General features: G+C 45.3%; 1 protein-coding gene across 2 annotated transcripts; it reads right to left on the minus strand.

Moving 5' to 3' along the window:
- Positions 1 to 380: 380 nt before the first annotated feature.
- Positions 381 to 19,702, minus strand: RHEX (regulator of hemoglobinization and erythroid cell expansion). 2 transcript variants are annotated; one of them, XM_053908998.1, is made up of 7 exons: positions 19,592 to 19,702; positions 5,725 to 5,914; positions 5,356 to 5,499; positions 5,042 to 5,142; positions 3,614 to 3,739; positions 2,237 to 2,307; positions 381 to 1,704 (listed from the first exon to the last, which is right to left on the minus strand). In XM_053908998.1, the coding sequence occupies exons 3-7, from the start codon at positions 5,364 to 5,366 to the stop codon at positions 1,504 to 1,506; spliced, it is 510 nt and encodes a 169-aa protein (XP_053764973.1). In that variant the 5' UTR covers positions 5,367 to 5,499; positions 5,725 to 5,914; positions 19,592 to 19,702; the 3' UTR covers positions 381 to 1,503. The 2 variants fall into 2 exon arrangements, with proteins under 2 accessions (XP_053764973.1, XP_053764972.1); XM_053908997.1 differs by having other exon boundaries at positions 5,356 to 5,618.

The following is a 19,702-nucleotide window of genomic DNA, read 5'->3' on the forward strand; positions in this document are numbered from 1 at the left end:
TAGGCCAGCAAAATTGCAGTCCCAGAAACCCAAACCAAAACCATTCCTTCAGATCATCTTGGGGAAGAGGAAGCTGGGAACATGGAAGTTGACTGGAAAGGTCATGTACAGCCGGCAGGTGGAGCACAGGTAACATGTCGTCTCTAAGACCTGGATGCCACCCATCTGGACTTGGGATTTGTCTTCGGCACGTTCCTAGGGCTTTCATCTTTTGAGATGTTTGTTTAGCTAATGTGAGTAAATTGCCTTTCAAGTCTTAATTAGCTATTTAAAAAAGTATATTGCATATTTATCTGGTTATTACTTATTGCGTGTTATCAATTTAAAAACATTTGAAGTTAATTCTCTGCGACTTTGTAGGACTAGACTGTCTGCAAACAGTGACCAAGTTTATCCTCCTTTCCAGTACTGACAGTTCTTCTTTTGGGCAATTGTTTTACTGTACCGATTAGGACTTCTAGAACAATGTTAGATGAAGGAAACGACAGGTTTGTGGACACTTACTCCATTCATGATTCAATAAAATTATGTTCTAGGTCCTTACCCATAAATATCATGAAGTCAGCTGATTTGAGATAAGCTATTCTTTTATTTTTAATGTTTATTTATTTTGAGAGAGAGAGAGAGGGAGGGGCAGAGAAACAGAGAGAGAGTATCCCAAGCAGGCTCCATGCTGTCAACACAAAGCCCCATGTGGGACTCGAACTCACGAACCGTGAGATCATGCCCTGAGCCAAGATGAAGAGTCTGATGCTTAACCATCTGTGCCTCCGTGGCGCCCCTGAGACAAGCTATTTTAATCAAGCTAAGAAAGTGCCCTTGTATTCCTAATTGGCTTTACACAAACAAAGAACAATCCAGAAAAGAATATTACATTCCATTGGATTGAATTTGGGGAGATTTTTCTCTGGAATCCCAGATTGTGATGCTAGTTGGTGTTTACCCAGAACTCTGTCTGTCATCTTTTGTTCCCTAAAAAACAGGGAATTCGAAGGTTGGATGATGGCGGGCTTTCTAAGTGGCCTATTTAAAGTGCTGAGGGCAGAGCGGGATTGCTCAGCTAGACGTAGCTCTGAAAAGGGGCAGCGTGCAGGGTTAGGCACGAGGAAAAGGGGAATTGGTAGTTGCCGTTTCATTTAAAATTTTTAAGGAAGCTGTTTATTGCCAAAAAATTAAAAAGCCCGGAGAGTCACTTTAACGGTAAGGTTACCAAACAGAACTCTGCTACAGCTGATCAAACAATTTTTTCCCCCACAATTTTCTGTGGAGAAAGACATTACCGCTTTCTCTACTGATATCTCCACTCATTCATACTTATCCTGGAAGTTCTACTTGACAGCTGACCTGAATCTTTCTTGCTGAGTGAGATACAGGCCTACTTATTCTCCTATGCCTTGTTTAAAACAAAACAAAACAAAACAAAATAAAACAAAAAACAGTCATTCCCTTCCAAAATGAGTGCAAGAATTTGTAGAGAACTGCACCCCGTTAAAACCCTAGAATTCACATGGCCACCTGAGTGTATTCTACCGACTCAGAGTTAGCAGGGGTCACAAAAGTCCAGAAATTGGGCCTGTGGCTTTTTGGATTGACATTGACGTAGTCTGTGGTTTCCTTTATGTTCTCATAGTCCAGGGCAGGTTCAGTTTTTAGTCCTCCAGGGGCTGAAAAGACCACTTGTGTGTAATTCACATCCTTGGTGGCCTTAGGGGAAAAAAAGCAGAGAAATGTGGGGTCAAGATTCCTACCAGGGTTGGAGGAGGGGACACCCCAGGACTGCACTCTCACTGAAGGACACTCGTCTCGCCCTAGGCTGGCAGGGAGAGAAGCTGGCTCCGGGTGGCTGTGTCGGAGAGCAGGGCCAGGCCAAGGGGGAACACTACCAACAGCTCTGTGCCTCTGTCTGCAGGGAATTCAGGGGTTTCAGGAAAGATGTGGAGACTCAATCCCCGTGAGGTCAGGACTCAAAGCAGACTTTGGCCTGGTGACTGGGATATGGAGAGGAGGAGGTGGTCCATTGACACTTGCATTTTCATGGTTCACTCAGACCCATTTTGTGGGGATGCCATGAACCTGAGGATCATGACACCCATCACCCGAGGATGTTGTAATGACTCAAGAAACCCCTCCATCCCTGCTCCCATCCTTGTAGCTGGAGTGGCCTGGATGCTCAGTCTTTTGTAGCAAGGACCCCAACTGCATATGAAGGGCTGGGACCACTAGGGGTGTCCATTACCTGGCAGGTGGGAGGCAAGCTGCCGGAGACGTCCGAGCTGTTGGAGCTATCTGAGGACGTGTCACTGTCATCTAGGGAGAAATAGAAACTGTTCTTCTAAGGAACACTGGGGAGCGGGGTGGGGGGTGGGGAGGTGTTAGGAGGGGATGGCCACAACGGAAGGGAGAAGGAGACTAAGTCAGGCAAAGCCAGCCATGCAAAGACAAGCAGGGAAGAGAGATACGGAGCCCTCAGTAGAGAAAGAAGACACTGAACAGAGAAAGGGTGGGGAGAGAAAGCGCCCCCCTCCACCCCGCCAAATAGGCAAGAATGTGCCCAAGAGTCCAGACACTGCCGCGCTGTCCAGCTCCATCTAAGACTAATATCACTTGATTGTGCTGGAAGGGAGAAGCAGGAACACGCTGACGCAGCGTGGCCCCGAGCACGTAGCTCTGGCCTCCCTAGTCCCGGCCACAGGTTTGGCTCTAGACCTGTCACTAACGCTAGGCAGGTGACATCCCTTTTTGTGTCTGGTTTTGCTCCCTGTGAAACAAGGAGGTTGCATGATGATCTTTGAGGTGCCTGCCAGAGAGTCTCTGATTCTGGCCAGGCTTCGGTGACGCTCTAGGGCCAGGGTCACGATGAGGCCAGTGCCCCTCCCTTTTTGCAGAAACACCGAATTCACATGAGCGGTCTCTTCTGGTTCTCTCCTGCGCTGAGGTCTTATCTCGGTGCCAGGGAAGCCTGACAACCAGATCTCTCCAACTGAAAAGATAAAATTGGAAGGTCGGAGCGGATGCAAATCGATCAAGAGAAAACCCGCTGGAAAAGGTGCGATCTCTGGGGAGTGAGCACACAGGGGTAGCTGTCTTGCTTCGGAAGCAGCAATTTCCATTGTGTGAACGGTGACCTGGTGGGTCTCCCAAGCCTCGAGAGAGAAAACCAGTGGGTGGTATTCCTGCTGGCTCGCCTGCCAGAGGGGAACGTAGACTTGAACCATCACCAACACTAGCATTTATTAAAACCCCTGGATACCACGGCCAGAGGCAGGCAGAGGCAGTTGAAATCTCGGCCAGACGGAAACAGGTGCCATAGTCTCAATGACAAAGACAGGAACAGAGATGGCCCCAAGCTCCCTTTGCAGTGGCTCACACATGATCAGAGGGGGAAAAGAACTTAGACCCACCCAAACCCAGCGAGATCTGCCCTGCGTGATGAAAGAGTAGCTTGCTGGAAAAGCTAGGCTGGTGAGGCCTTCGGGGAGGCAGGTGGGAGGAATCTTCCGGCCAGGGGCTGGGCTGGCCAGGACAGAGCCCGGCTGCGGCAGAGCAGCTCTCCACGGCCCGGACAGAGCAGAATAAGCTTTATGACAAGTTCTTCCGCTGCCCCGTTACTCACGCCTGTGACGGGGCGCAGGCACAGGAGCGCTTCGCGTCTCCTCCGTGGCAGCACATGGCTGACGCGCAGGGCTGGGCCAGGGGGCCTGGAGCCTGGCCCCTTTCAGGATCCGCTCACTCTGGCTGGCTAAAGGGGACAGGGCAAGGGTCAAAAGTGCCAGCTCTCCAGGTCAGGAACATCCTGTCTCTGAGCACTGCCCTCGAGACAGCAAAACATTCAGAGGAACCTCTTCAAACCTCAGCGCTCTGCTCACAACCCTGCAGCACCTCTCACCTCGCTTGCAGGATGAGCCAAAGCCCCAGCCTCCAAGGCCCCCTGTGGCCTCGCTGTTCCCCCCTCTCTCCGTTCCAGCCACACTGGCCTCTCTTCCAAACAGCTTTCTGCCTCAGGGCCTTTGCAGGTGCCACTCGCTTCCTCACTGCCAGATGTTTATACTAAAAGGTTGGCATTTCAGTGATGCTGGCCATCATCCAATTCATACCTCCTTGCCTTGCTTCATCTTTTTCTTCCCTAGCACTCACCATAATCTAACATGTGTGTATTACCTGTTTATCTGGTTTGTTGTCTGTGCCCCCCATGATGTGTAAGTTATATAAGGACACAGATTTTTGTTTGGTTCCCTGTCATATTGAATGAATGAATGAATGAATGAATGGCTAGAGAAGCCTAGAGTCCCTTTATTTTATTTTCCCTAATTTTAATGCCATCCCAGAACAGAACACAGTAAATCAGTTCAAGAATTTAAGTCCATCTTGGAACTGGAGAGTGTTATGCTAAGTGAAATAAGCCATACAGAGAAAGACAGATACCATATGTTTTCACTCTTATGTGGATCCTGAGAAACTTAACAGAAACCCATGGGGGAGGGGAAGGAAAAAAAAAAGAGGTTAGAGTGGGAGAGAGCCAAAGCATAAGAGACTCTTAAAAACTGAGAACAAACTGAGGGCTGATGGGGGATGGGAGGGAGGGGAGGGTGGGTGATGGGTATTGAGGAGGGCACCTTTTGGGATGAGCACTGGGTGTTGTATGGAAACCAATTTGACAATAAATTTCATATATTGGAAAAAAAAAAAGAATCTAAGTCCATCTTTTAGTCTAGCCATATTCCCTTCTCCTGGAATTCAAGTCCTTTCTTCATTTTGAGTCCTTTGGTGGTGATGAAGAAAGTTAGGCCCAGGCTAAATGAGCCCACCCTCAAGAGTACTGCAGAAGCTTATCCGTAGGTAGAAGGTCTGGGTGGTGGAAGGGCTCTGGGCCATCATTCCAACCAGAAATAGGTTGGGTCAGAGTGGGGATTACCCAGTAAGGGATGACCCGGCTAGTGGATCCTCAAGTAGGTATTCAAGGGGTATTCCGGGGCTCGTCTTGCTATAGGCTCAGGGGTGGTCCCTACAGGTGACTAGGAGGAAAGAGCGCCAGGCTATTTACCCATGTGCCTGCTGAGCAGGTAGTTGATGGCAGCGAAGAGGCAGGTCTGTAGAATGAGGGACACCACTGCGATCACTAAGCCATGCCAGAACTTCATGTCTCTGTTGGGAACGGAGCAGCATCAGAGTTAGAGGTTGTGGAGATTCTAAATCGGCTGCAAACCCACCCTGCCCCCAGCCAGAGGCAGCCATCTGGTGTTGCCGTGTGTCTCAGGGCAGGTCTCTTTGCCTCTCTGGACGGGAAGGTGTAGGGAGCCAGGGAACGTGGCGTGCATGCTTGGAAGCCAGGTGCACGGTCTGATGGGAACCACTCACTCCGTCAGCATGATGAACTTGCAGGGCAGCTGTGGGCGTAGGTGAGGCTCAGGCTTTGGTGGGGGCAGGAAGAAGACACCTGGAAGGAACCACTCTGGGCACTTCGTCTCCACGTAGAGCCACCCGCGGGACCGTCCTACAGACCTGCAGGAGGCAAGGCAGCGGGTCAGGACTCCCGGGCTCTACGCTCCAATTCCCTTCAGGCGAACTCAGCTGCTCGGGGCGTCACTGGCTTTCCTCTCCCCAGATTTCAAGCTTTGAATCTACAAAACAGGCAGTATCTCGTAGTTCGGTGTTAGCACCGAACGGGGTGGGCACGCACTCGATGACAGCCCCAGCGCTGAGCCCCTGGCACACCCACCTTCCTACCTGATTCACACGGTCCCATGGCCGAGATATCAGTACGCTCTTTCGATAACAAGCAGCATGAGATTCAGAGAGCAGAGGCTCATGTCTGAGGTCGCACAGCTGGCAAGTGGTGGGGCCTGGATTTGGGCTCTAAGTCCAAGCCTGCACATTCAACCACTGGTCTTGGCTTTCAGAGAATCTTCACCTGCTGCTGGAAAGCACCAAGGGGTTGAACATGCGCAAATACGCCAGGAGAGATTTGTTAAAGAAATCCAAATCTTGGGGTGCCTGGGTGGCTCAATCCGTTAGGCGACAGAGTCTTGGTCTCAACTCAGGTCATGATCTCAGTTTGTGAGCTCAGGCCCCACATCAGGCTCTGCACTGATGGTGCTGAGCCTGCTTGGGATTCTTTCTCACTCCCTCTCTCTCTCTATCTGCCTGTATCCTGCTTGCACTCTTTCTCTCTCTCAATAAATAAATAAACTTAAAAAAAAAAAAAAAAGAAAGAAATCACATGCACACCATTCGTGGCTTCGTGGGGTTTTAGACTCTGGATATCACTGGGGTTTAGACTCTGGATGCTCTTACACACTCATGAATATGTTGATTTTAAAAATCAGGGGGCGCCTGGGTGGCTCAGTCGGTTGAGCGTACGGCTTCGGCTCAGGTCATGATCTCACAGTTTGCGGGTTCGAGCCCCGCATCGGGCTCTGTGCTGACATCTCGGAGCCTGGAGCCCGCTTCGGATTCTGTGTCTCCCTCTCTCTGCCCCTCCCCTGCTCATGCTCTGTCTCTCTCTCTCCTTCAAAAATAAATTAAAAAATATTTAAATAAATAAATAAATAAATAAATAAATAAATAAAAATCAGGTGCCTGGGTAGCTCAGTCAGTTAAGCGTCCGACTTCAGCTCAACTCATGATCTCACGGCTAGTGGGTTTGAGCCCCATATCAGGCTCTGTGCTGACAGCTTGGAGCCTGGAGCCTGCTTCGGATTCTGTGACTCCCTCTCTTTCTGTCCCTCCCCTGCTCATGTTCTGTTTCTCTCTCTCTCTCAAAAAATAAACATTAAAAAATTAATTTAAAAAATCAGCTTATGAATTTCATCAGCATGTTGCTGAATATGGAATTTACTAAAAGACAAAGGCAGGATAATTTCAAAGCCTCTGAGATGATACTTACTCAGCAGAGATGGGGAGACAACCACCCACCGCCCTGCTGCAGACCATAAACCTTAAACAGCCTTTCACTGCTCCTGACACCTATTTTCCCCATCAGTGTTTCCAAGGGCGAAGGGCAGTGGGAAAGTCCTGAAAGTCTTGTTTTTATTTGTAGTTTTCACACTGGGGCTTTCTAAGATCAGAACTCAGACCAAGAAGCAAGACAGAGAGAAGGCAATGAGGGGCAGGAAGGCTGTGGGGTTTGCCACCAAACCCTCTTCAGGGCTGTGGGCGTTGGCCAGCTGCAAGTTTCCAGAGAGAAAATACACCATCTCCTTTCACATACCAACACGCTAGTCCTTGGCAGTGGCTTTTCTTTACAAGATCAAAAGTTGGAAGCAACATATACCCAATTTCTTCATCGTACTTCCTTAACCCACCCCCTTCCCTACATAACTAATTCTAGATACTTCTCCCAAAGGAACCTAACGCTATCTACCCATTGCTTGTCAAGGTAAATGCTCCCGGTTGCCTCGTAAGCATCAGGTGCTGGTAAGAAGGGGCTACAGTGGGGGGGGGTGGGGGGGAGGCAGGGAGCAGGAGGTGAACACACCCCAGAAGGCAGGTGAGAAAGGACTCCGGGAAGTCCCTGAAGTCCATAGACCAGTGGGTAGAAAATCCAGTATTCCCCCGCAGGATGAGCAAACTGCAGAAAGAAAGCTTAGTCGAAAGTGACTTGTGCACAAAATGAAATTTGCAGAGTCAAGACGCTGGAAATAAAACACAGAAACGATGGAGATGAAGCAAAATGGGGATTTTTCAGGGAAAACAGTGATCTTGAAGGATTGGGCAACTTGATGGAAAAGGGCATAGTTATATTTTAAGTGCCTGGCTCTTGTCTTATTTTGGATAAACCCTCTTGAAATTTCGACAGGCATTGATTTCTCAAGCAAATTGCAGTATTGATTTCTGGGGCAGCTGCAAAAGATCGGACTTCACCGGGAGAGCTGTATGGCATCATGAAAGATGCAAAAATCACAGGCTGGTGTCTCTGGGAACCAACAGTGTTCATTTTCAAAGGCGTTTTAGTATGTTAGTATTTTTTGTTTAATATTTATTTAGTTTGCAGAGAGAGAGAGGGAGAAACAGAGCACGAGGGGAGAGAGGCAGAGAGAGAAGGAGACACAGAATCCGAAGCAGGCTCCAGGCTCTGAGCCATCGGCACAGAGTTCGACACGGGGCTCAAACTCATGAGCTGCGAGATCGTGACCTGAGCTGAGGTCAGACGTTTAACCGACTGAGCCACCCAGGCGCCCCTCTGGTGTGTCAGTATTGATTACCTCATATTCAATGTCTCATTTGTCCTTAATCACAGAAATTATTCTCCTTCTTTCATCCAAGGGGATGGCCAGAAAGCCACTAGGGCTGGGTTCTGAAACCACACTTAAATTTTAATTTCTTTTAAGGCTCCTTTCTCTCCTTATTCATTAAAAATTAAACAACTAATAGATATTTGTGGTACAATTCAAAATGCAAATAAGCAAAGCATTTCACAAAATCACCCCACGGTTGACTCCAGAGCACTCTCCACAGGTTCTCATACATGTATGTACTGTGCATAGGTGTGCATGTAAATCCGTGTTTACACGTGTACAATCTTTTCTAAACATCATACTGATCAGCAGCTTTTTCTCTTCACTGAGTATATCGTAAACATGTTTCCAGATCAGAAAAGCCTTCATTAAAAATTTCCACTCTGGGGATGCCTGGGTGGCGCAGTCGGTTAAGCGTCCGACTTCAGCCAGGTCACGATCTCGCGGTCCGTGAGTTCGAGCCCCGTGTCAGGCTCTGGGCTGATGGCTCGGAGCCTGGAGCCTGTTTCCGATTCTGTGTCTCCCTCTCTCTCTGCCCCTCCCCCGTTCATCCTCTGTCTCTCTCTGTCCCAAAAATAAATAAAAAACGTTGAAAAAAAAAATTAAAAAAAAAAATTTCCACTCTGGAGGCCCTCGGGCCAAATTCGGCGCCTAGGTGATTTTGTCTGATGAAGTCCTTTAAAGATTTGGATTTGGATGCCCTAAGAAGGGGTGTGTGCTCTTCCGTTCCTGACTGATCCCCGAAGCCATTTGAGTTTGCTACATACTTGAGTTTCTGGCATACTACTATTCTACTTTATCAGTGTTTCTTAGCGCTCTGTGACTTTCAGAGCCAGACAGTTCCTTGTTGTCCAGAGCTGTTTTGCGCCCCACTGGATATTCAGCATCTTGGAAGACCACCATTGTAACAGGCTAATGTAACAACCAAAATGACCAAAAATGACCCCACACATTTCCGAATGCCCCAGGGTGAGGCAGTCACTTTTGCCCCCAGTTGAGAATCGTTGCATTAAATAAATGTCCCATTATTTTAAAACCAGTATCTTAGTTTGGCTCTTCGTACAGAACCATATTGCCTACGCTTCCTTCCATCATTTTGGTATATTGTGAACATCTCACTAACCAAATGGTGCACAGAACCTGTGTCAGTATATAGCATAAAGTCCAACAGACTTCAGTCTGAATCCAAGTTCTGTTCCCTTCTAGATGTGAATTATTAAACCTCTCAGTACCTCAGCTCCTGTACCTGTAAGATGAGGAGAACGATAGCCTCTATCTCAGAGAGTTCTTGTGTGGGCTCAGTGCTTTATGCTGTTTGTATGGAACTTCATGCAACATCAGGCTTGTGAGAAGCACTCGATGATTACGGATGGGCCCCACGACAGTTTGACTTAATTTTTAGATGTTACAATGGGTACGGAAAAGCATACCCATTCAGTAGAAACCGTACTTGGAATTTTGACCTTAGATCTTTTTGTGAGCTGGCGATATGCTGTGCAAACCTTCTCTGATGTGGGGCAGCTCCCAATAAGCCACGCGATCATGAGGGTCCACAGACAATACACTCATAACCCTTCTGTGCCCATACACGCCTTCCGTTCTTCACGTTCAGTACAGGATTCAATAAAGTACATGAGCTATTCGACACTTCATTAAACAATAGGCTCTGTGTCAGATGATTAGATTTTAGGCTAATGTAAGTGTTTTGAGCACGTTTAAGGCAGGCTAGGCTAAGCTCTGATGTTTGGTAGGTTAGGTGGAGTAAAAGCATTTCCGACTTATAATAGTTGCGATTTATGATGGGATTATCGGGAGCTGGCCCCATCGTAAATCGAGGAAGTTGCGAACTACACGTTGTTCAACCCTGAAACACTTCACCAAGATGGTGACTGGAGTAGAGCTATTAAAAATCGAGTTGGTCTATTTTAGGAAAGGCAGGCATTCATGTTGAGCACAGTTTGAAGATAAGATCAGGGACAGGATGAGGTATGAAAATGATGACAGATGTCATTATTTAAGTGGCTAATGGCCCCTAACCACAATGAGCAGGTTGTTCCTTGGGGTCTAATTGCAGATTGCTGATCAGACAGTGGGCAAAAACATCTGCTCATTTGCACTCCCCCCACAACACACACACATACCAAATAACCAGGAAATGAGCAATTTAGAGTAATTATGTTGTGAAAAAAGTGCCTGGACTGTGAGAGTTTGCCGTGGCTCATTCCATGATCAAGATTTGGACTCTCCTGTCCTCTTTCACATGCTTAGTTTTGATGCCCAGACCAATACTAATGTAACGCCCTGCCAGGCATTTCCCAATCACGCTCCCACAGGGTGCTGGGAGCCTCTCCTCTGCTTGCTTCAGGCCTGGGTGGAAGTCCCGAGACGTCCAGTTAGGCCTGGGTCCCATCTTATTGTTTCCCCTTTCTTGTGATAGAGGAGCTCTCGTGGGGCTCTCGTTGGTACAGCCTAACATAGAGGTGAAATAATTAAGAGGCACCTCCTCCTGGCTGACACCATGCTTTCACTGAAGAGTCACAAAGAGTCGTTTGAAAAAAGAGCACAATAGAAGATGATTTACATGAAAATCATATGGAATGCAATAATCAATAATCACTCTCAACATTGTTAGGCTATCAATCTTTTAAAATTAAGTAGCTTTAGGGTACTGGGTACCTGTCCGTTAAGGTAGCTCCTGGGTAGCTCAGTCCGTTAAGCATCAACTTCCACTCAGGTCATAATCTCCCCGTTCGTGAGTTCGAGCTCCACATCGGGCTCTGTGCTGACAGCCCAGAGCCTGGAGCCTGCTTCAGATTCTGTGTCTCCCTCTCTCTCTGCCCCTCCTTGCTCGCCCTCTGTCTGTCTCTGTCTCTGTCTCTCTCTCTCTCCTGCGCTTGCCTGCTGGGGAGCTGGGACGGGTAGAATCCTTTCTAGGCCCTGGAGAATGAAGGGGCTTGGTGCTTCAAAGTCCCCAGGCTCCTTCTAGCTCCAAGCATTCTGTTCTTTAAAGACTGAAGTCAGGAAGGGGAAAGAGAAGCAAATTTGGATGCAAATGGGATATTTTGAAAGAAAACAAAATCTGTTTCTATTTTATAGTATCATCCAGTCTCCTCCACATTACTAGACTTTTCTTCCTTAATTTAATATGCAGTTGGGAATAATCAAAAAAAAGAGGAAACATAAATCAGCCAAACCACGGAAACCGTATACATACACGATTATGTATATAACCACGGAAACAGAGGAGATCAAAAACTGTGAGGCTACTAAGGAATTTTTTAATGTAATCTCAATAAAATTCATGAGTTTCTAGAAAGATATAAACGAGCAAAATTGATTCCATAAGGCACCAAAACCAAAACAAGATCACAAGAAAGAAGTTGGGGAGGCAGCATGGCATGTAGCCGCTAAAGACAGAGAACTGGCGTCTGGAAGCGTGGGTTCACACCCCAGCTCATTCCCTGCATGAGCTTGGTCTAGTTCTTGAACCCTTCAAAGCCTTAGTTTTCTTATCTGTAAGATGGGAGCAATAATAACTGGTTCTTAGGTTTGAATAAGATGGATACAAATGATACCTGCTTCTGAGGATAAAGTCAGATGAGTTATGTGAAGTAGTTATTACAACTTTCGCCACATAGAAAGAAGCATACAATAGGGGCGCCTGGGTGGCTCAGTCGGTTGAGCATCCGACTTTGGCTCAGGTCATGATCTCGCAGTTTGTGAGTCCGAGCCCCGCATCGGGCTCTGTGCTGATGGCTCGGAGCCTGGAACCTCCTTCATATTCTGTGTCTCCCTCTCTCTCTGCCCCTCCCCCGCTCACACTCTGTTTCTCCCTCTCTCAAAAATAAATAAACATTAAAAAAAAATTTTAAAAAGAAAGAAGCATACAATAAAAGAGAGTTACTATTATTTAGAAATTAAAAGCATTATTGGAACTAATCTACTCAAATTTTGTGTCCAAATAGTTGGGGTTTTTTTTGTTTTGTTTTGTTTTAATTTTAGAGAGTGGGGCAGAGGGAGAGAGATCATCTTAAGCAGCCTCCACTCTCAGCATGGGAGTCCGATGTGGGGCTCGATCCCATGATACTAGGATCATGACGTGAACCAAAATCAAGAGTCAGACTCTCAACCAACTGAGTCACCCAGGCACCCCCCCGAATAGTTTTAGAAAATAAGTTACTTCAAACTTTTAAGGAACACGTAATGTTTATGCTGTATAAGCAGATCCAGAGCATAAAAAAGGTGGAAAACTCTGCAGGATCTTGTCACTTACAAATACAGAAGTAAATATAGGATAATGTCAAGGAGTTCCTTCAGGAACATCCAGGAAATTAGTTATTACAATAATGAAAACTAATGTTGGGTATTTAACATGACCTTACTCTGCAAGGATAGACACTACCACCATTTCCTAGATAAGACAGAAAGGTTTGGAAAGGTCGAGCAATTTGCCCTGGTCCCCCATCACCACCCCACCATGGCCAGAGCCAAATTTCAAACCAAGCCCAGCTCTCAATCATTACAGCAAATTGCCTCTTACATGATATGAATATAGCATCAATAGATCAAGTTTTTATTTTATTATTATTATTTTTTTAACATTTATTTATTTTTGAGACAGAGAGAGAGAGAGAGAGAGCATGAGTGGGGGAGAGGCGGAGAGAGAGGGAGACACGAAATCTGAAGCAGGCTCCAGGCTCTGAGCTGTCAGCACAGAGCCCAACGCGGGGCTCGAACCTACAAACTGTGAGATCATGACCTGAGCCAAAGTCAGATGCTTAACCAACTGAGCCACCCAGGCACCCCAAGAACCAGTTTTTAAAATGTTCATCTCAGTAAAACACCGAAAAACATTTGATGAAATAAAATACTCATTTCTTACTTTTCAAGTTAATAAAATAAGAATATGAGAATAATTTCTTACTATAATAAAGAATATCCCTTCTGTACCAATAATCAACATCTTACCAAGTGGTAAAATGTTTTAGCAGCCAAGAACAAAGATGTCTGCTGTAACCATTTTAAAAAATTAATCCTGGAAACTCTAACCCTGGGAAGTTAGAAGTTCCTCCGACCTCTAACCTAGAGTAATAATAAGGGTGTGGAATGTTTATTGAGATGTTCTGTGACACTTTGACATCTATAACTCACCTGATTCTCTCAATCACCCTAGGAGGTAGGTGCTATTTTTCTCCTTTTTCTTTTCTTTCTTTTTTTTTTTTAATTGAAATATAATTGTCATTTCCATTTTACAGAGGGCAAAACTAAGACACGTAGAAGTTAAGTAATTTGCTCAAGGTGGTAAGAAGAGTTAATGGGGTTTTTGTGCCCAGGCAGCCGGGTGTTGGAGCCTAAGCTAATTAACTGATACGTGACATTAACGAAGGTACAGCGTGGGGAAGGGCAAGTCAAATTTATCCTGATTTGCAAGAGATGTGATTTTATACCTAGAAATCCCAAACGGTCAATTGAAAAAGCAGTGAGATTAATCAGACTACTCAGGAAAAGTCCTGAAAGCATGATAACTATTCTAAAATTACCAGCTCTTCTTCCTATTGTATCAGCAATAACCAGTGAGGTAATGGAATTGCATGGAGGGGGGCCCGGCAACCTTAGCAGCCATTGCACCTCATAGAGCTAAGAATAATTTTAATTGTAAGAAAGTTATTTTGAAGAAAATAATAAAAACGTACTGAGAGATGTACAAGACATAAACTAATAGAGAGACACTAATAGAGAGAACATTCCCATGTTCCAGACTGGCAATCCAGAAGACTAAAAAAAAAATCATTTTGAAATTAATTTGTTGGTTCAATATAACTCCAGTCAAAACTACAGTGAGAAATTTTTTACGACTCCAAATGAATTCTATAATTTATCTGGGCAAAAAATTAACAACAGTCCAGAAGATCTGGAACACGTTTGAAAAGGATTTGTGACCAGGCAGGTTCCTGACATACCATTGTTAAAGGGTGGTGTAGATTTGAATAACTACACTAGGATGTACAATAAATATTATCATAAAAGTGGTTCATAAGGCAGTGGCAGGAAAGGAAATGTCATTTAGAAAATGTTGCACACAGGGGCGCCTGGGTGGCTTGGTCGGTTAAGCGTCCGACTTCGGCTCAGGTCATGATCTCACGGTCCGTGAGTTCGAGCCCCGCGTCGGGCTCTGTGCTGACAGCTCAGAGCCTGGAGCCTGTTTCAGATTCTGTGTCTCCCTCTCTCTCTGCCCCTCCCCTGTTCATGCTCTGTCTCTCTCTGTCTCAAAAATAAATAAACGTTAAAAAAAAATTAAAAAAAAAAAAAAGAAAAAAAAAAGAAAATGTTGCACACAGAATAATGAATTAGCCACCTGTAAGAAAAAAAATAACTTACACCCAGACATGATACAACAAAATAAATTCCAAAGGGATTAAAGAAGTAAATCGTTTTAAGTTGAGTCATTAAAAGTAGAAGGATATGGGACTGGATATTCACATATTCAATAATATTTATTAAATCCCCAGATGAGAGAAAACTGTCTCAGCTTATACGCAATGGAAGAAGTCACAAAGCAACAGGAAAAAATAGATTCCACTCTAAAATATTAAAACTTCACATATTAAAGTCAAGTAAGCAAAATTTAAAGGCAAATACACAAAAACGTTAGAACCAGTGTGTGCAATACATAACTTTAAAAGGTTTTAGATTAAAAAAATTTTTAAGAAAAGCCCTCCTATCCCCAAATGATAAATGGGTAAAAAGTGTGGAACAGTTTACAGACAATCTGGAATAGGACTAAAGCTATTATCACAAGGTAGCTGTACCCACTATTGATTAAAGAAGTGAAAAATGGGAAACAACCCAACTGAAACACAAAGATTAGATAAATTAGGGTGAAGGTATAGAGTGGAATATTATACCAACATTTAAAATTATATTGAGAAAAAATTAATCTGGGGAAGGAATCTGTTCCATGAGGAAGAACAATGCAGTTATAGTTAGCTACCTACAGAACATATTTTTTTTTAAAAGAATGAAAATTTGTACAAAAAAGAAAACTTTGGGTCATTAAATGTTTTTGTCTTTTATATTAGTTTAGTGATAACCCCCAATCACCTGATTTGGTTCACCAAATCCCGAATAGTTCGTTGACAATAATTTTTCATATCAAATATAGATTTATTCGTGAATGTAAATTTATGGCAATTAAATTGGGGGTTATTTTAATGTTCTTTTTTCAAAAAGGGGAAATAGAAAAAAAATATACCTAAATGTTAACAAAACTGCATATTGCAATTGTGGATGATGTTTTATTTAATTCTTTACACTATCTGTCATATCAAAGTTTTTTGCAATGTACATGTATCTTTTTTCTAATCAGGAAAAGAAAACAAGCCCAGAAATTCTGAGCTGCTCAGTCAGCATAGTTGCAAACTTATCTACATCAAAAATTCATTTACAATCTAAACTATATCTCATCATGTTAATAGAACACTGAGACAATCAGCTAAATGTCCGAGTTCCAATCGATCAAATACACACTGAGAGGTCTAGGTGCACGGCCCTGGGCGAAATACTCTGATGGACAGGAAGAAGGAGAGAAGGCCATCTGAACATTCAAGAGCTCACACTGTGTCGGAAAATCCGGACGTTAATAAGCGAAAAATCCAAAAGAAGAGATGTCACCATGAAGCATGACGAATGTTCAGAAGGAGTGGTGTCAGTACTATGCACTGTGTCAGAGGAAAAGTTGATCCCCGCTCAATAGAATATTCAGAGAGGAGTCACTGAGTAGAACGACTGAAGAACAGGCTATGGCTGGATGGAGAAGGAGGGCCAGAGCAGGCCGGCTGAAGGTGGCTGCCAGCTCTGGCTACAGGGAAATCCACTCACCGTCTTCAACAAGTTTCGACACAGATTTAGCCACATGTAAATAAGAGAGTGGGAGCAAGTGGGGTATACCACAAGCCAACCTCACAAGTAGGTGCAGGAAAATACGGAGGAGCAGGGACTTGGGGGCCAGGGGGATTGGCTTTGAAGTTTTAGCTCTGGCCCTCCTGCCTGTGAGTTGCTTTCTTTCCCCAGGCCTCGAGTTTTACCTGAAAAATGGGGACAGCACCTGTTTCATTTTTTCAACTCAAGTTGTGTGCTTGCTCTATGTGCCAGCATCGGGCGAAGCATTTTGCATAAATTATTTCGTTTAATCATCACGATGGCAAACTTACGAGGTCGCCACTGTGGTCGTCCCCAGGTTATATATGAGAAAATCGGACTCTAATCCCGCACGGGGAGGACGGAATTCAAACCCAGGCTGTTTGGGGCCAGAGCCGTCACCACACTGCACACAGTATTTGAGAAGGTCAGCTGAGTGCCTGGCTCGTATGGGTGCTCAACGGGGAGTGATCCTCAGACCAGAACAGAGGATTCAACACAAACTGGCTGAACTATATAAACACACCATTTCCACAGGGCCCTGTAAGGAAACTGGGCTGACCCATGACTTTCAGATGGGAGATATAAGCAACCCAAGGCACGGAGCTATATGGTCCTGGGAGGTGTCAGTCCTAAACAGTCCCTGCTCCCACGACTGCTGCCGTGTCCATGCACCGGAGGACGGAGAAGATCAAAATATCCACCAGTGAGAAGGGAGGAGTGAGGGGACAGCAGAGGGTTGGGGCGTCACCTTTGTCCTGGGTGTCAGAACAATCGTCTCTGGGTTCCCGTCAGCGCCGGTTACCATGGCAGGGGCCTCAACCCAGGTGGTTGGGACACATCTGGAATATGAAATGAGAACCCAGATCAACTTTCCAGCCGGGTGACTTTGCAAATTCGGCCACCTTTGACAGGTCACCTTGTCTTTCTGAGCCTCAGTTTCCCTGTCTACAACTGAGGGGGGAGGGTGTGTCTAGTTCTAACGTTTTTTTGTCCTAGGATTCTGAGTCTAATGTGGACACACATGATGAGACTCCAATCAACCAGAAATAGCACCTTTGAGTTCCCACGAGATATGCCACATGTCTAGTAATACATATTCATAGGGGCAGGCGCTGACAATTTTTGAGGAAGAAAACCAAATTATACGAAATGTCTGATTCATAATATTGGGGAAGTCATTGTGCCAGCAATTGCTTGAGATAAATGCAACCCGAATTCAGAGAAACAAAGAACCTTCTACAGATTATGCTCAGTTTGTGAATGCTGCCGTGGCTCTGACCAGGGCTTGTCCATACTTTATACTCCGCAGTTTCTGGAACGATACTTGGAGACAAGGTGTAGGAGAGGCACTTTGTAACATTCTTTGCAATCAAATCAATTCACATAGGAGAAACACTGTTTAACCTTAGGGTTGATGTCCCTGAGTCTCCGTTGCCTCCTCAGCTCATTGGGAATTCAAACGTCTCCCTCAAAGAGTTTTTATCAAGAGGGGTAAGGGAGACTGTGAGATCTTCCAGCACTTTCCCTGCCTCACTGCTGGGTCTCAGGACCAGCGCTGGCTTCATGGGCATGACTCCTATGCAGCCTCGTAGGGCGAGGGCCCCTTGATTGGTTTCGGGCTCTGCTCTTGCCATCTTTAAATTCTTAATAATTTTGGGGGGCTCCTGGGTGGTTCAGTAGGTTGAGCATCCGGCTTCGGCTCAGGTCATGATCTCGCGGTTCATGGGTTCACGTTCTGTGCTGACAGCTCAGAGCCAGGAGCCTACTTGGGATTCTGTGTCTCCATCTCTCATCGCTCTCTCTGCCCCTCCCCCAGTTGCGCTCTGCCTCTCTCAAAAGTAAATAAACATTAAAAAATAAATAAATAAATTCTTAATAACTTTTTAACAGGGAACCCCAGATTTCCGTCTGTCCTCCGCCCTGCCAATTGCACAGCCAATCCCACTCAAGGTATTATTTTGAGTAGAGTTGCCAAAGCTTGAATAATAAGGTCAGTTTACAGAACAAGCCACAGGCCTGTCCACTGCCACAACTTCCCTAAGTGCCTCAGCTACACTTCTGACCACTGTGCTTTCCAAACTCCCCAGAGGACTGCTCCCAGAACACTCTTCTGAGCTAACTTCTCCACAAGTGTTTTCTTTCACTGTTTGACTTCAGTCAAGTCATTTAACACCTCTGTGCCTCAGTTTCCTCATCTGTGAAGAGAAGTTACGAATAGCACATTTTCAGGCATTCTGTAAGGATTAAATGAATTAGAATACGTCAAGCTGTCAGAAGAGTTGCGGGCGCATAGCAAACTCTACGTAAGGTCACCTATTATTCTTTGCTGTTGTTCCATGACTCTCCTCTTTGACAGCCCGCATTATCTGACTTCCATTTATAACATTTTCTTTTGTTTTAACTTCCTTCTTTTTTTCTTTTTTTTTTTTTCTTTTTGTAGAGAGAGAGAGAGCACGAAAGCTAGGCAGAGGAGCAGAGGGAGAAGGAGAGAGAATCTCAAGCAGGCTCCAAACTCAGCAAGGAGCTTGACGCGGGGCTCAATCCCACAGCCCAGGGATCATGACCTAAGCCAAAATCAAGAGTTGAATGCTTAAACGACTGAGCCGCCCAGGTCCCCCCCGCACCCATTCGTAACATTTTCAAATTGCCACCCCGGTCAGCTTCCCACCACGTACACCAGTTTTTTGCAACTCAGAACAACCTTCTGGAACCTGAAGGAAAAGCCTTCTGCAGGGAGATATCCTCTTGGATCTGGTTTCCAGCAGCCCAGAGTAATTAATTAATGGAGGGGTACCTGGGTGGCTCAGTTAGGTATCAGACTCTTAATTTCAGCTCAGGTCATGATCTTGTGGTTCGTGAGCTGGAGCCCCACATTGGGCTCTTTGCTGACCGTGAAGAGTCTGTTTGGGATTCTCTCTCTCCCTCTCTCTCTCTCTACGCCTCCCCCACTCTCCTAATCTTGCTCTCTCAAAATAAATAAATAGACTTAAAAAATTAAAAAAAGAAATTTATTTTAAAAGTAGCACTTTACTGGGCACTAAACTACTCCTTGTCTGTAATCCTCATAGCAATACTGGACGGTGGGTGGTTTTATACCCATTTTACAGATGAAGAAACTGAGGCTTACACAGGGCTAGCAGCATTCTTTGGATCTAGTTCTGTCTGGATCCAAGGTCTACCCACCTTCCAGCCAGGAGCTCTGATTACTGCCACAATTAGTACAGACACACCTTAGATCTTAGGAACAAGAAACTAATATCCATCAAGTAAAAACTGCTCAATCTCAGGTCCAGTCCAACCTGAATGCAATCGAATTCCACACTCTGGAATCCCAGCACATAAACAGAGAATCCCCTCTGAGACTTCTACACATGTATGTTCACAGATACACATTCCTTCAACTAATCTAAAATTCTACCTACCCAGACAATACTTACCTCCAGGGCCAAGAGCAAGGTCTGATCCCAGCTGGTGTTTTGACAATGTTTCCAATGATGGAAACATCTCCTCTACAGAACCCCCAGCCCCACCCGGAAGCTCCTCACTCA

The sequence above is a fragment of the Panthera pardus genome, unplaced genomic scaffold (assembly GCF_024362965.1).
Source record: "Panthera pardus isolate Hobbes unplaced genomic scaffold, ASM2436296v1 HiC_scaffold_21, whole genome shotgun sequence".
Classification (NCBI taxonomy): domain Eukaryota; kingdom Metazoa; phylum Chordata; class Mammalia; order Carnivora; family Felidae; genus Panthera; species Panthera pardus.

Excerpts from the sequence above, each read along its gene's own strand:
- RHEX (XM_053908998.1), bottom strand. Across the intron at positions 3,740-5,041 it reads CCTGCTCAGCAGGCACATGG|CCAGCCAGAGTGAGCGGATC; the intron begins GTAAATAGCCTG and ends TGTCCCCTTTAG. Across the intron at positions 1,705-2,236 it reads GCTTGCCTCCCACCTGCCAG|GCCACCAAGGATGTGAATTA; the intron begins GTAATGGACACC and ends TTTTCCCCTAAG.